General features: G+C 39.7%; 1 protein-coding gene across 7 annotated transcripts in view; it reads left to right on the top strand.

Annotated features, from left to right (window-relative positions):
* slc35f4 (solute carrier family 35 member F4) overlaps positions 1-14,122 on the top strand; it is a 162,570-nt gene that overhangs the window by 137,478 nt on the left and 10,970 nt on the right. For all 7 annotated transcript variants that reach the window (XM_063049441.1, XM_063049422.1, XM_063049456.1 and 4 more), the window contains one exon: positions 13,631-13,823. In XM_063049441.1, the coding sequence (XP_062905511.1) occupies positions 13,631-13,823 (193 nt within the window). The remainder of the gene's footprint in view (positions 1-13,630; positions 13,824-14,122) is intronic.

The following is a 14,122-nucleotide window of genomic DNA, read 5'->3' as shown; positions in this document are numbered from 1 at the left end:
GCTTGCCTCTCCATCTATCTTTGTATTGTCTGCAAACTTGGCCACACAGCCGTCAATTCCATCATCTAAATCATTGACGTATGACATGAAAAGAAGAAGTCCCAACACCGACCCCTGCAGAACACCACTTGTCACCAGCAGCTAACCAGAAAAGGCCCGCTTTATTCCCACTCTGCCTTCTGCCAGTCAGCCAACCTTCTATATCTGCAAGTATCTTCCTTGTAATACTGTGGGCTCTTACCTTGTTAAAAGCCTCACGTGTGGCACCTTGTCAAAGGCCTTCTGAAAATCCAAGTAAACAGCATCCACTGACTCTCCTTTGTCTATTGTGCCTATTATTTCTTTAAAAAAATTCAACAGATTTGTCAGGCAAGATTTCCATGCAGACCTTGACCTATTTTATCATGTGCCTGCAAGTACCCTGAAACATCCTCAGTAATGGACTCCAACACCTTCCCAATCACTGAACACTGAAGTCAGGATAGCTGGCCTACAATTTCCTTTCTCTTGCCTCTCTCCATTCTTAAAGAGTGGAATGACATTTGCAACCTTCTGTGCCTCTAGAACCATTGCAGAATCTAGTGATTCTTGAAAGTTCATTATTAATGCCTCCACAATTTCTTTTTCCACCATTCACCTTTTTCAGAACCCGGGCTGTAGTCCATCTGGTCCAGGGACGTATGTTCCTTCAGATCTTTCAATTTACAAAACAACTTCTCCTTAGTAATAGCAACTGCACTCACTGCTGCCCCATGACACTCTTGAATTTATGGAACACTGCTAATGTCTTCCACATTGAGGATTGACAAAAAATACTTACATTCATCGATCATTTCTTTGTCCCCATTATTACTTCTCCAGCGTCATTTTCCAATAGTCTGATATCCACTCTTGCCTTTCTTTTACTCTTTATTTACAGTATCTGAAGAAACTTTTGGTATCCTCTTTTATATTGGGGCTGAATTACCTTTCTGTCTGTATGGCATTTTAGTTGCCTTCTGTTGGATCTTAAAAGCTTCCCAGTCCCCTAACTTCCCACTAATTTTTACCATATTATATGCACCCTTTTTTGTTTCTTATGCTGATTTTATTTTCCTTGGCAGACACAGTTGCTTCATCCTGCCTTTAGAATACTTCTTCATCTTTTGGATGTATCTATCCTGTGCCTTCCGAATTGCCACGAGAAACTCCAGCCATTGCTATTCTGCCGTCATCCCTGCTAGTGTCTCCTTCCAGTCAACCTTGGCCAGCTCCTCTCTCATGCCTCTGTAATTCCCTTTACTCCACTGATACATCTGACTTTATCTCCTCTCTCTCATACTGCAAGGTGAATTCTATCGTATTGTAATTACTGCTTCCAAGGGTTCCTTAGCTCCCTAATCAAATCTGGTTCACTACACAACATCCAATCAGAACTGTCTTTCTCCTAGTGTGCTCGACCACAAGCTGCTCTAAAGTGTCATCTTGTAGGCATTCTACAAATTCCATCTCTTGGGATCTAGCACCAATCTGATTTTCCCAATCTACTTGCATATTGTTATTCCCCATGACTATTGTAACATTGCCCTTTATACATGCATTTTCTATCTCTCATTGTAATTTGTATCCCACATCCTGGCCACTATTGGGAGGCCTGTATATAACTCCCATCAGGGTCTTTTTACCCCTGCAGTTTCTTAAATCCACCCACAAGGATTCTACACCTTTTGCTCCTATGTCACTTCTTTATAAGGATTTGCTTTAATATTTTTTACCAATAGAACTACCCTACTCGCTCCGTCTATCTACTTGTCCTTTTGATACAATGTGTACCCTTGGATGTAAGGTCCTATCTATGATCTTCTTTCAGCCACGACTTAATGATGCCCGCAAACTCGTACCTGGCAACCTCAAACTGTGCTACAAGATCATCCATCTTATTCCGTATACTGCGTGCATTCAAATATAACACCTTCTGCCCTGTATTCATCACCCTTTTCCATTTTGCCCCCATGTTACACTTCAACTAATTTGACTGTCTGCAATTTTGCCCTATCATCTGCCTGTCCTTCCTCACAGTCTTAACTATACACTGCATCTACTAGTATACCAACTGCCCAATCCTCAGCCCTATCATTTCAGTTCCCATTCGCCTGACAAATTTCCAACAGCTCTAGCAAACCTGCCTAGAAGGATGTTGGTCCCTCTCGTGTTTAGGTGTAACCTGTCCTTTTCGTATAGGTCATACCTTCCCATGAAGAGATCCCAAAGATCCAGAGATTTGAAACCCTGCCCCTTGCACCAACTCCTCAGCCACGGATTCATCTGCCAAATCATCCTATTCTTACTTTCATTGGCATGTTGCACAGGCAGCAATACAGAGGTCCTGTACCCCAACAATACCCTGGAGGTTCTGCTTTTCAGCTTTCTACCTAACTTCCTAATTTCTCTCTTCAGGATCTCTTCCCTTTTCACACCTTTGTTATTGGTACTAATGTGTACATTTCTCACACTTGCACCCTTCCCCTTTAGAATGCTGTGGACCAGATCCAAGACATCCCTGACTCTGGCACCTGGGAGGCAAAGTACCCTATCACTACTGCACTCCTCCCCCTATGCGTTAACCTATCAGAAGTTTTCAGAAAGCTGATTTCTACCATAACCATTGTATTTCTCCTATCCTTCTCACCTATTGTGTCCTATGAAAATGAGAAGTAACTGAAATTTGGACTTGGCTTTTAAACCATTACTACCCAAAAATGATCTCTTCTGCCAAAATGGTCACATTTTACGAAACAACATAATTCACTGTTCATTTGCAACAAGAAAGGTCAATAGATTGTGGGCCCAATATTTACCAAACTGAATTGTGTTACTAACAGTTGAGGGGAAAATAGAAGGTTGGATTCACATCAAGCAATTACCACAAAAGTAGTAGATCAGGTAGTTCCTGTAGCAAAGCTACACCAATGAGCAAAAAAAAAGAGGAAAAAGGTTGGAGGTGGGTCAAGTGAACATAAGTGTCCAAATACTTTTCTAATATACCAATTCATCTAGCCTCTCGTTTGTAAAGTCTGATTCTCAATCATGCCACAGTCAGATTTAGGGGGTCAAGGGTGAGTGAATTCCTTGATAACCTTCCTGATTTCTATCTGAAGTTTTTCTTAAAGAGAGGGTATAAGATAGATCTAGCAGATTAGATTAAGGAAAATCCCAAGAGGTTTTATAGCTATATTAAGATTAAAAGAGTCGTTAGGGAGAGGGTATGTCCCATTAGGTATCAGCAGTACCCCCTATACGTTGAGCCATAAGAGATGGATTTGATTTTTAATGAGTATTTCTCCTCAATGGTTACTGAGGAGAAAATCAAAAGATAAGGGAAATTAGATAATCAAGAGATGAGGGAGAAGGTTTAAGGGAAATTCATATTACAGGGAGGTGGCATTCCTAGCCTTGCAGCACATTAAGGTGGATAAATCCCCAGGGCCTGACTGACTGCACCATCAGAACGCGGGCTGCTAGAGGAGAAATTGCGGAGACCTTTGTGGAGATATTTGCTTCATCATTAGTCATTGGCAACATTCCTAAAGACAGGAAGGTGCTGATGTTATTCCGTTGTTTAAGAAGGGTAGCAAAGGAACTACTGGCTGGTCAGTCTGACATCAATAGTAGGGATGTTACTGGAGGGAATTCTGAGAAACAGGATATATCAGCATTTGGATAGACAGACTCCGATTAGGAGGACCCACCATAGCTTTGGCAATGAAAAGTCATGCTTAATGGACCTAATAGAGTTACGTGAAGAGGTAACCAAAAAGGTAGATGAGAGTAGGGCAGTGGAGGTTGTCTATTTGGACTTTAACCAGGCATTCAACAAGGTCATGCATGGCAGGCTGGTCTGGAAGGTCAGGTTTGGGGAATTCACAATTGACTCGGAGGTTGGAAGCAGAGGGTGGTGATTGAAGGTTGTTTCTCAGAATGGAGGCTGGTGACTATTGGTGTGCTGCAGGAGTGATATTGGGACCATTGTTATTTATATACTGTAAGTAATTTGGAGGCAAATGCGTAAAGCTTGATCAGTAAGTTTGTGGATGGCAACACAAAATTAGGAGGTATTGATAATGAATAAGGATATCATAGATTACAGGGGGATGTTGATTAGTTAGGGAAGTGGACTGAGGTGTGGCAAATGGACTTCAGTACAGAGAAGTGTGGTGATGCAGTCTGGAAAGTCAAACCATAGGACTTAAACTATGAATAGTAGGCCATGAGGGAGCGTAATGGGACAGAGGGATCGAAGAGTACAAGTACATATTTTGTTGAAAATAGCATCACTGATAGAGCGGATGGTAAGAAAGCCCAGTGATCTTCTTTGAGTTGGGACATTAAGTTGCAAGTTGTATGTGATGCACTTGGAGTACTGTGTTAGAGTGACATCATTAAAGTGTGAAAAATGCAGAAAATAATTGCCCAGAATAGAGGGCCTGAGTTATAGTGGGAGGTTGGCCACGCCGCGTCTTTATTCCTTGGAGTGTAGGAGAATGGGAGGTGACCTTGTAGAGGTTTATAAAATCATAGAGAAGTTGGATAAATTGCCAAGGTAGGGGAGTCCAAAACCATGAGGGATAGGTTTAGGGTGAAAGATGAAAGACTTAAAAGGGACTTGAGAGGTGACTTTTTCACAAAGATAGTGGTGAGTACAGTATGTGGATCTAGCTGCCAGAGGAAGTGGTTGAGGTGGGTATAATAGTATCATTTAAGGAGCTCTTGGATATGTACATACAGAAGCAGGATGTAGACATAGAAACATAGAAACATAGAAAATAGGTGCAGGAGTGGGCCATTCGGCCCTTCGAGCCTGCACCGCCATTCAGTATGATCATGGCTGATCATCCAACTCAGAACCCTGTACCTGCCTTCTCTCCATACCCCCTGATCCCTTTAGCCACACGGGCCATATCTAACTCCCTCTTAAGTATAGCCAATGAACTGGCCTCAACTGTTTCCTGTGGCAGAGAGTTCCACAGATTCACCACTCTCTGTGTGAAGAAGCTTTTCCTCATCTCGGTCCTAAAAGGCTTCCCCTTTATCCTTAAACTGTGACCCCTCGTTCTGGACTTCCCCAAAAGCAGGAATAAGCTGTATAGAGAAAATTGGGCCTAGGTGGATGGGCACCATGGTCAGCATTGACTGGTTGGGGCAGAGGACCTGTACTTGTGCTGTATTGCTCTATGATTCTAACTACTAGATATTAAAAAGAACAAATAAAACAGGTACTGGGGGCAATTGTTTGACTGGGGTGGTCTTCATCAGTAATTTGTTATCTTATTAATTTCTATTGAAGTCAGTGTAACTGAGTATTTAATAGGCAATTTATGCAGTATCTGCTATTTTGCACCAGAAGCTCAATGAAAAATTCTACCCTATTAAGAACTTTAACATTTAAACTGTTGATTCGCTAATCATCTCTGTTGTAAATTTAACATTTCAGGAGTATTTGAATAATATTGTAAGTATATTGTTTGATTAAGCATTCTTGTTTATTTAAATAATTAATTACAGGTTATATGTAAAATAAATTGAATTGCCTATGTCATGAAGCTACCACGTCATACATGCTTGCCTTGCTTAAAGTAAAAATGAAGCTAGGCTTGTTATTCCTGGCTCCATATTTTTATTTCAATTAGTTTCAAAACCTAATATTCATGATGAGGATGTTTTAAATGAGCCTGTAATGACTACCTACCTGTTGAAGTGACGTGAGACATTCGAATTAACTAATAAGTGCAGCAAGAAACAGTTTGGTTAAAAAAAAATCATGTTTTTTCTCTTTGCAAGAGGAGTTTTAAAAAAAAGGCAGAAATGGACTAAATTTATGGGTTCATAAACAATGAGTACCAGGTGATAATAATCATAAATAAGTGAAAAGCAGGAATGGCTGGCTACATCAGAAATATAGACATGCTCAATTGCACAATAGAGAGCTGGATATTATACACTGAGCAAATTGAACAGTACTTTGAGAGATTGTTTGAGCATTGTCAGTTCAGTGATGGTATTATTGATGCACTGAAAGATCATTTATCTTGTGGAATCTTACAAGAAAGCATTTTAAAAGAGCTCCTAAATGAAGCACAACTTACATTTAAAAGAGCAGTTGAAATTGCTGTTTCACTGGAAACAGCGAACAGAGATGAAATTGAGTTGCAGTCAAAAATGAAAGTGAGCAAAAACAAATTGAAAACGTCTTAACAGAAGCAGGCCTGGCTAATCAATTGTGTTACCATTGTGGCAGGCAGGAGCTCACATACACCACACCAATGCAGGTTTAAAGGAGAAGTGTGCAGGAAATGCAACAAAGGAGGACACGTACAAAGGGCATTTCAGGCAAACAAAAATAAATGGGCTGAACAAGGAAAAGAAAATTATTAGAAGTCAAATTGCAGTTTCAAAAAGAGCACTAATCTGCATGCTGTTAATAAAAAATCTGATAGTGATGAGAGTGACACAGGACTAGATAGCTAACAAGAGACACACAATATGGCTAACAAAAGAAGTGAACAGCAAATTAATTAAAATATAATTAGACATGGGCTCAGCTGTTTCAGTCTTTGCACAAAATGAGTTTGAACAGAATTTCAAAGATACTGAACTGAAGTCTGCAGGTATCCAACTAAGAACTTATACTGGAGAAAGGGTAACTCCTGTGGGAATGACATTTGCAACAGTGAAATACAACAACCAACAAGTCACATTGGACTTGTATGTGGTAAAAACAGGAGGGCCAACATCATGGTGTCATGATTGGCTTAGACAACTACAACTTGATTGGAGATCCGTCCACCATTTGCATGCCACATCCCCTGCAATAAAGTCAATTGAAAGTGAATTAAGAAAGGTGAATTAAGTGGATGATGATGCCACAGCAATGTTCAAGGATGGCATTGGAAAACTCAAACATACCAATGGTAGAATAGTGTTAAATGAAAATGCTGCATTCAAGTTTTGCAAAGCCCATCTGGTTCCGTATACCATCCATGATAAAGCAGCCAGTAAGCTAGATCGCATGGAAGCTGAAGGAATCCTTTCCAAGGTTGAGTGGAGCCCATGGGTAATGACAGTGGTCTCACTGGCCAAGAAGAATATATGTATCAGGACCTGTAGTCACCATTAATCCAGCACTAAAGGTAGATCTGTACCCTCTGCCCAGGGTAGAGAATATCTTTGTGAACCTTTTTGGAGGGACGCACTTCATCAAGGTGGACTTAGCTGAGGCCTACCTACAGATGGAGATGGAGGAATGTCCAAAGTGTTGCTTACCATAATCACTCACAAAGGGATCCTATTATCGCTATAATAGGCTTAGTTTCGAAGTGGTATTTGCACCTGCACTCTGGCAGAAAGCTATGGACCAGGTATTGCAAGGCTGCCTGGCACTCCTGTATGGCATCATTGTTACAGGAAAGGATGACAAGGAACTTCTCCAAAATTTCAAGACAGCATTAATAAGATTAGCAGTTTATGGGCTCGGAGCATGACGTGACAAGTGTGAATGCTTTAAACCAAGCATCACTTATTGTGGTCACACCATTGATGCACAAGAATTACACAAGTGTGTTGAGAAAATTCAAGCAGTGGTGGATTCCCCAAGGCCAAGGGACATGTCACAGTAGTGGTCCTTTTTAGGATTTGTCAACTACTATAACAGGTTCCTGCCAAACCTGGCTACTGTGTTCCACTCCTTGGACTCATTACTACAGATCAGGAAGAAATAGCAATGGACAAAGCAGTGTGAGGTGGCTTTGCAAAAGGCAATGGAAATGGTGATAGCAGATACTGTACTCACACATTATGATCCACATCATCCAGTGAAGCTTGCTATTCACTGTTCAGTGTGCCAACACACCCAGAAGAAGGTGTCCAGAGCTGTTAGATACACTTTCTGTGGTCCCAGAGTCAGCTCCTACAACCACCACTGAGGAAGCCCCAGAACCTGAGATTGTTTCACAGCCACGTCTCACCTGCTAAGCAGAGTGATCCTCTTGTCAGAAAAGATGTTTATCCCACAAGAGTAAGAAATCCTCTGCAGTGATTAAATCTTTAGGCCTGAATGGGACAATTTAAAGTTTACTATGCTGTGGATGTCTGTGTACAGTAGTTGTATTATATAGTCTACTGTGTATACAGCTGAGATTAATTCTATCTTGAGGTGGAGTTTACAGCTAAGTAGGGAGGAGTGTTGTGTATTTAATATTTCAATAGTATTTGAGTAATATTGTAAATATATTCTTTGATTAAGCATTCTTGTTCATTTACATAATTTATTACCGGTTATATGTAAAAATAAGACAATTGCATACGTCATGATATTACCACGTCATATGTGCATGCCTTGGTTAAAGTAAAAATGAAACTAGACTCGTTATTCCTAGCTCCGTGTTTTTATTTTGATTAGTTTCATGTTTTGGAGTTAGAAAACATAATAATCTCTACTTTGAAAAGTTAAATCTCAGCAGAAGCATGAAGGCAACTTGAATTCAAACCAATTATTCAAGCTTCAGTAAGATTGCAAATTTCACAGTCGGCCTAATTTAGCTCTTAGCAGTGTCAGCATTCCTTCTAAATTTAATATGCTGATAAATCTCCCACGAGGCAGCAATTGCTGGACCGCAGCAACACATATGGTTTCTAATCAATTTCTTTTGGGATATTTGCTCTTTGAAACTATATTTGTTTAGACAGAGTGAAAAAAATTGCTAAGAAAAATAACTGACTCAAAAAGTCAAAGGTAGACTCAACAAGAGTTCCTGCTTGCTCTACCAGGCCCTGAACCAACTGGCTAGGTAAAAGAACCTGGTCTGTGTGCCCTCAAATGACTAGTCATGAAGTAATTGTTTTCTCTTTGGATGGACTAGAACTAAGCACCTCGGCACTGGATGCCTTTTAGATAGTGTGCTTTTGGACAACTTCCAGAAGGTTCCGCTCTTAGGGACTTTGTCGCTAAGGCTGTGGGATTTCTGCCATAGGTTCTGAGCACAGCTCCTTCAAATCTGTGAGCAGTGATTCAGCCTACACTAACAGGGTGGGTTAAACTGATAGGCCGAATGGTCTAGTTCTGCTTCTCTAACTTATGATTTAGTATGAGACCACATGAGCCATATCTGGCCACAGAAAGTGAATTATAAAAATAAATGAAAGATAATTAAGAGAGAAAAGTCATTAAGAGAGAAAAGATTAACTATGAAAGGAAGCTAGCAAATAATATTGAAGAGGATACTAAAAGCTTTTTCAGTATATAAAGAGTAAAAGACAGGTGAGAGTAGATATAGGACCGATAGAAAATGATGCTGGAGAAATTGTAGTGGGAGATGAGGAGATGGCAGAGGAACTGAACAAGTATTTTGCATCAGGCTTCACTGAGGAAGACAGCAGGATACCGGACACTCAAGGGTGGCAGGGAAGAGAAGTGTGCGCAGTCACAATTACGACAGAGAAAGTACTCAGGAAGCTGAATAGGCTAAAGGTAGATAAATCTCCTGGACCAGATGGAATGCACCCTCGTGTTCTGAAGGAAGTAGCTGTGGAGTTTGCGGAGGCATTAACGATGATCTTTCAAAAGTCGATAGATTCTGGCATGGTTTCGGAGGACTGGAAGATTGCAAATGTCACTCCGCTATTTAAGAAGGGGGCAAGGAAGCAAAGAGGAAATTATAGACCTGTTAGCTTGACATTGGTGGTTGGGAAGTTGTTGGAGTCGATTGTCAAGGATGAGGTTACAGAGTACCTGGAGGCATATGACAAGATAGGCAGAACTCAGCATGGATTCCTTAAAGGAAAATCCTGCCTGACAAACCTATTACAATTTTTTGAGGCAATTACCAGTAGGTTAGACAAGGGAGATGCAGTGGATGTTGTATATTTGGATTTTCAGAAGGCCTTTGACAAGGTGCCACACATGAGGCTACTTAACAAGATAAGAGCCCATGGAATTATGGGAAAGTTACATACGTGGATGGAGCGTTGGCTGATTGGCAGGAAACAGAGAGTGGGAATAAAGGGATCCTATTCTGGTTGGCTGCCGGTTACCAGTGGTGTTCCACAGGGATCAGTGTTGGGGACGCTTCTTTTTACATTGTACATCAACGATTTAGATTATGGAATAGATGGCTTTGTGGCTAAGTTTGCTGACGATACGAAGATAGGTGGAGGGGCCGGTAGTGCTGAGGAAACGGAGAGTCTGCAGAGAGACTTGGATAGATTGGAAGAATGGGCAGAGAAGTGGCAAATGAAGTACAATGTTGGAAAGTGTATGGTTATGCACTTTGGCAGAAAAAAATAAACGGGCAGACTATTATTTAAATGGGGAAAGAATTCAAAGTTCTGAGACGCAACGGGACTTGGGAGTCCTCGTACAGGATACCCTTAAAGTTAACCTCCAGGTTGAGTCAGTAGTGAAGAAGGCGAATGCAATGTTGGCATTCATTTCTAGAGGAATAGAGCATAGGAGCAGGACTGTGATGTTGAGGCTCTATAAGGCGCTGGTGAGACCTCACTTGGAGTACTGTGGGCAGTTTTAGTCTCCTTATTTAAGAAAGGATGTGCTGACATTGGAGAGGGTACAGAGAAGATTCACTAGAATGATTGCGGGAATGAGAGGGTTAACATATGAGGAACGTTGTCCGCTCTTGGACTGTATTTCTTGGAGTTTAGAAGAATGAGGGGAGACCTCATAGAAACATTTCGAATGTTAAAAGGCATGGACAGAGTGGATGTGGCAAAGTTGTTTCCCATGATGGGGGAGTCTAGTACGAGAGGGCATGACTTAAGGATTGAAGGGCGCCCTTTCAGAACAGAAATGCGAAGAAATTTTTTTAGTCAGAGGGTGGTGAATCTATGGAATTTGTTGCCACGGGCAGCAGTGGAGGCCAAGTCATTGGGTGTATTTAAGGCAGAGATTGATAGATATCTGAGTAGCCAGAGCATCAAAGGTTATGGTGAGAAGGCAGGGGAGCAGGACTAAATAGGAGAAAATGGATCAGCTCATGGTAAAATGGCGGAGCAGACTCGATGGGCCAAATGGCCTACTTCTGCTCCTTTGTCTTATGGTCTTATACTGGTAGAAAGTCAGATTTTTTGCAGCACCTTGGAGAGCTGAAGACTCCCCAAGATAAAGAATATTCAAATTGTCTTGCCATTCCATTTTCTGAATTAAAATTCAGGCCTTAGATCAAATCTATCAAATATTAATTTTAATATCTATCTATCTTTAGTTTAAAATAAATGGATGCATATCTTTAATCCAAAACCACAGTTTTATATTTTGTTGTTATAAAGTTAAATATATAACCCTGAATATGGGGAACTAGTTGGCGTAACAGGCAGTAGCTACAGGGAACAAATTGAAGTGATAAAATTTTCAAGCAGTGCACATACTGTATACATCATGTGCTGGTCACATGAAAAGTGATAAAAGGCTTCTGAAGTGCCCTGGTATATCAGGTATGAGGAGAATTGGTTAGTGACCTTTGTGGCTATTTTCTGCTTTGCATTGCTTAATAATATTTTAATGCTGGTAATTAGTCCAAACATTTCAAAACTTTGTTACTGGTGTTAAGTTATTAATGCAATTTAATGAGGCATTTTCCTAATCTATATTTAAATAAAAAGATATGCATCTTTTTGCATAGTACTTCTTCCTCAGGAGTTGCTTTGAGTTAGTGAGCTAGCTTATGCTACTTCTGAATCTGAAGCATCTTTTAGAAAATTACTTTATTAATAAAATTGAAAAGTAAAACAAAATGGGGCAGCACAGTGGTGTAGCAGTTAGCATAATGCTATTGCGACACAGGTCCAATTCCCACTGCCATCTGTAAAGAGCTTATACATTCTCCCTGTGACCCACTTGGCTGCTCCGATTCACTGTCACATCCCAAAGATGTAAGGGTTAGTAGGTTAATTGGTCACATGGGTGTAATTGGGTGGTACAGACTCACTGGACCAGAAGGGCATGTTACTGTGCTAATCTCTAAATTAAAATTATTTTAAAATTAAAGTGGAAGAAAATGGGTGCTAAATTGCAAATGCTATGTTGCTCAATGTTAACTTGATGGCCCGAATTTGCATTTGCATTTGTTCAGTTTGTAGAAGATCTAAAATTCTCCTTATCCTGAAGGCATAATCAGCCTCTTCAATTTTCATTAATAGTAGGAGAAGGCAGTGCTCTTGTATCTCAATTGTAAAGCACTGGCTCCAGATAGCTGAACAATATTTAAAATAAGTACCTTTTTTTGCAAAAGTGAATCTCATGTATTATGAATTGCCTTGTGTCAAAAGTGGATGTCGCATAGCTATTCCGATAATTATCATCGGATTTTGGAGACAAGGACAGACAGCTGGGAGACTAAAGCAAATGCAAAAAATTAAAGTTAATTCAGCTCAATTTAACTACAGAACAGACAACAAAAGTACAAACAAATTTTGTAATAGATATTCTGTAACTCTCCTTTGATTTTGGTCAGCATGTTTTCTGTTTTCAACATCATCTCCTGCTATTTGGGTCTTGGCCTTTATCCTCTACTGCTATTAAATTTTAAAAAAGTACATTGTTCTGCTTGACTAAGTTTGCAATCTATGACTGCATGTTAAGACATGGATAAAATTAGACAAATTGCTACTCTGACATATGTTCAATGATAATCTTTGTCAGATATGGAAATGATGCTAAGGTATGTTTTCAGATGATTCATACCACTTATGCTAAGTAGTGGTTTGATGATGTATTTTATCTTTTTCATTTTTTTAAGACTACATCACCATTGATTACAAGGTTAAAAGCTCATTTATACTTAACAAATTGAATGAAGGACAGACTGATCTAAAATTTGCTTTAAGTCACGGGATAGGCTGACAGTGATTCTTCCAAACCAGATGCTAGCTTTCTAATGTGGAAAACAATTCTGCCCGTTTGATGCTTTTTTAATATCACCATTATTTTTAAGAGTAGGTTAATATTTTATTCCAAGTTATTATGTTGACATGTTATTAGGAAAATCGTGGACCATTTGTTCAATGAACCTTTTAACACCACTTGTAATTACTTTTGATTCTAACTGGGGAACATTTCAAGATCGCCAATTAAGTATCACAACTGTGCACCTATTTGAAGAATGGTAGAAAAGTTTTCAAATATCAACAGTCTAATTATAACTGTTAAACTAGAATGTATATAGTTTTCATTGAAGCACAATGTTCTTATTTCTAATAAAGGGATTAAATGAATCCTTATCTTTATGATGCTGGTCCCAACAATGAAATGTTACATTTTGAAAGTGACAACGTTCGGTTTTTGTACTGATTTTTGCCAATTCAGTTAAATATTATGGATACTATATCTCCCCACAATTTATAAAGTACATGACCAAATTCAGATGAACATACCTAAAGCAACAAAAAGTCATCAATCTGAAATATCAGCTCTTTCCTTTCTCCAACATGCTACCGAACCTGTGGGGCATTTCCAGAATGTTTTTAAAATTACTAATCTAATTAAAACTTTGACTGTTTAATTGGTATAATTACAATTGTTCTTATGACTTACAAAATATACCACATTATAAAATAACTTAATCCGGTTTCCTTAAATCTCTTCTAGGTCCTATTTAAGATGTTTCTGGGAAGTGCAAATTTTGGAGAAGCAGCCTATTTCATTTCTACTCTGGGCTTCTTCAATTTAATTTTTATATCATCAGCACCGGTCATATTGTATTTTACAAAAGTGGAGTATTGGTCCTCATTTTCTGCTTTGCCATGGGGTTACCTCTGTGGAATTGCTGGACTTTGGTTAGGTATGTAACTTAAATGCCTCTTAAGAAGTTGAATTCCTTCAGTTTCCCTACCCTTAAAGTAGTAAGGATGGTATGGTAGCGTGATGCATCATGTCGGGTATTATGGCACCAGCAATTCGGGTTTAATCCCGACATAGTCTGTGAGTCATTCATACGTTCTCCCTGTGACCGCGTGGATTCTCTCTGGATGCTCCTGTTTCCTCCCACATTCTGAAATCGTATGGGTTAGTAAGTTAATTAGTCATACGTATAGACTTTGGCAGCAGGGTCTTGTGGGGGTGGCTGGGTCTTTGCCATGA

This window comes from Mobula hypostoma, chromosome 1, assembly GCF_963921235.1.
Source record: "Mobula hypostoma chromosome 1, sMobHyp1.1, whole genome shotgun sequence".
NCBI classification, from domain to species: domain Eukaryota; kingdom Metazoa; phylum Chordata; class Chondrichthyes; order Myliobatiformes; family Myliobatidae; genus Mobula; species Mobula hypostoma.
This window is presented reverse-complemented; position numbering and strand designations above follow the sequence as displayed.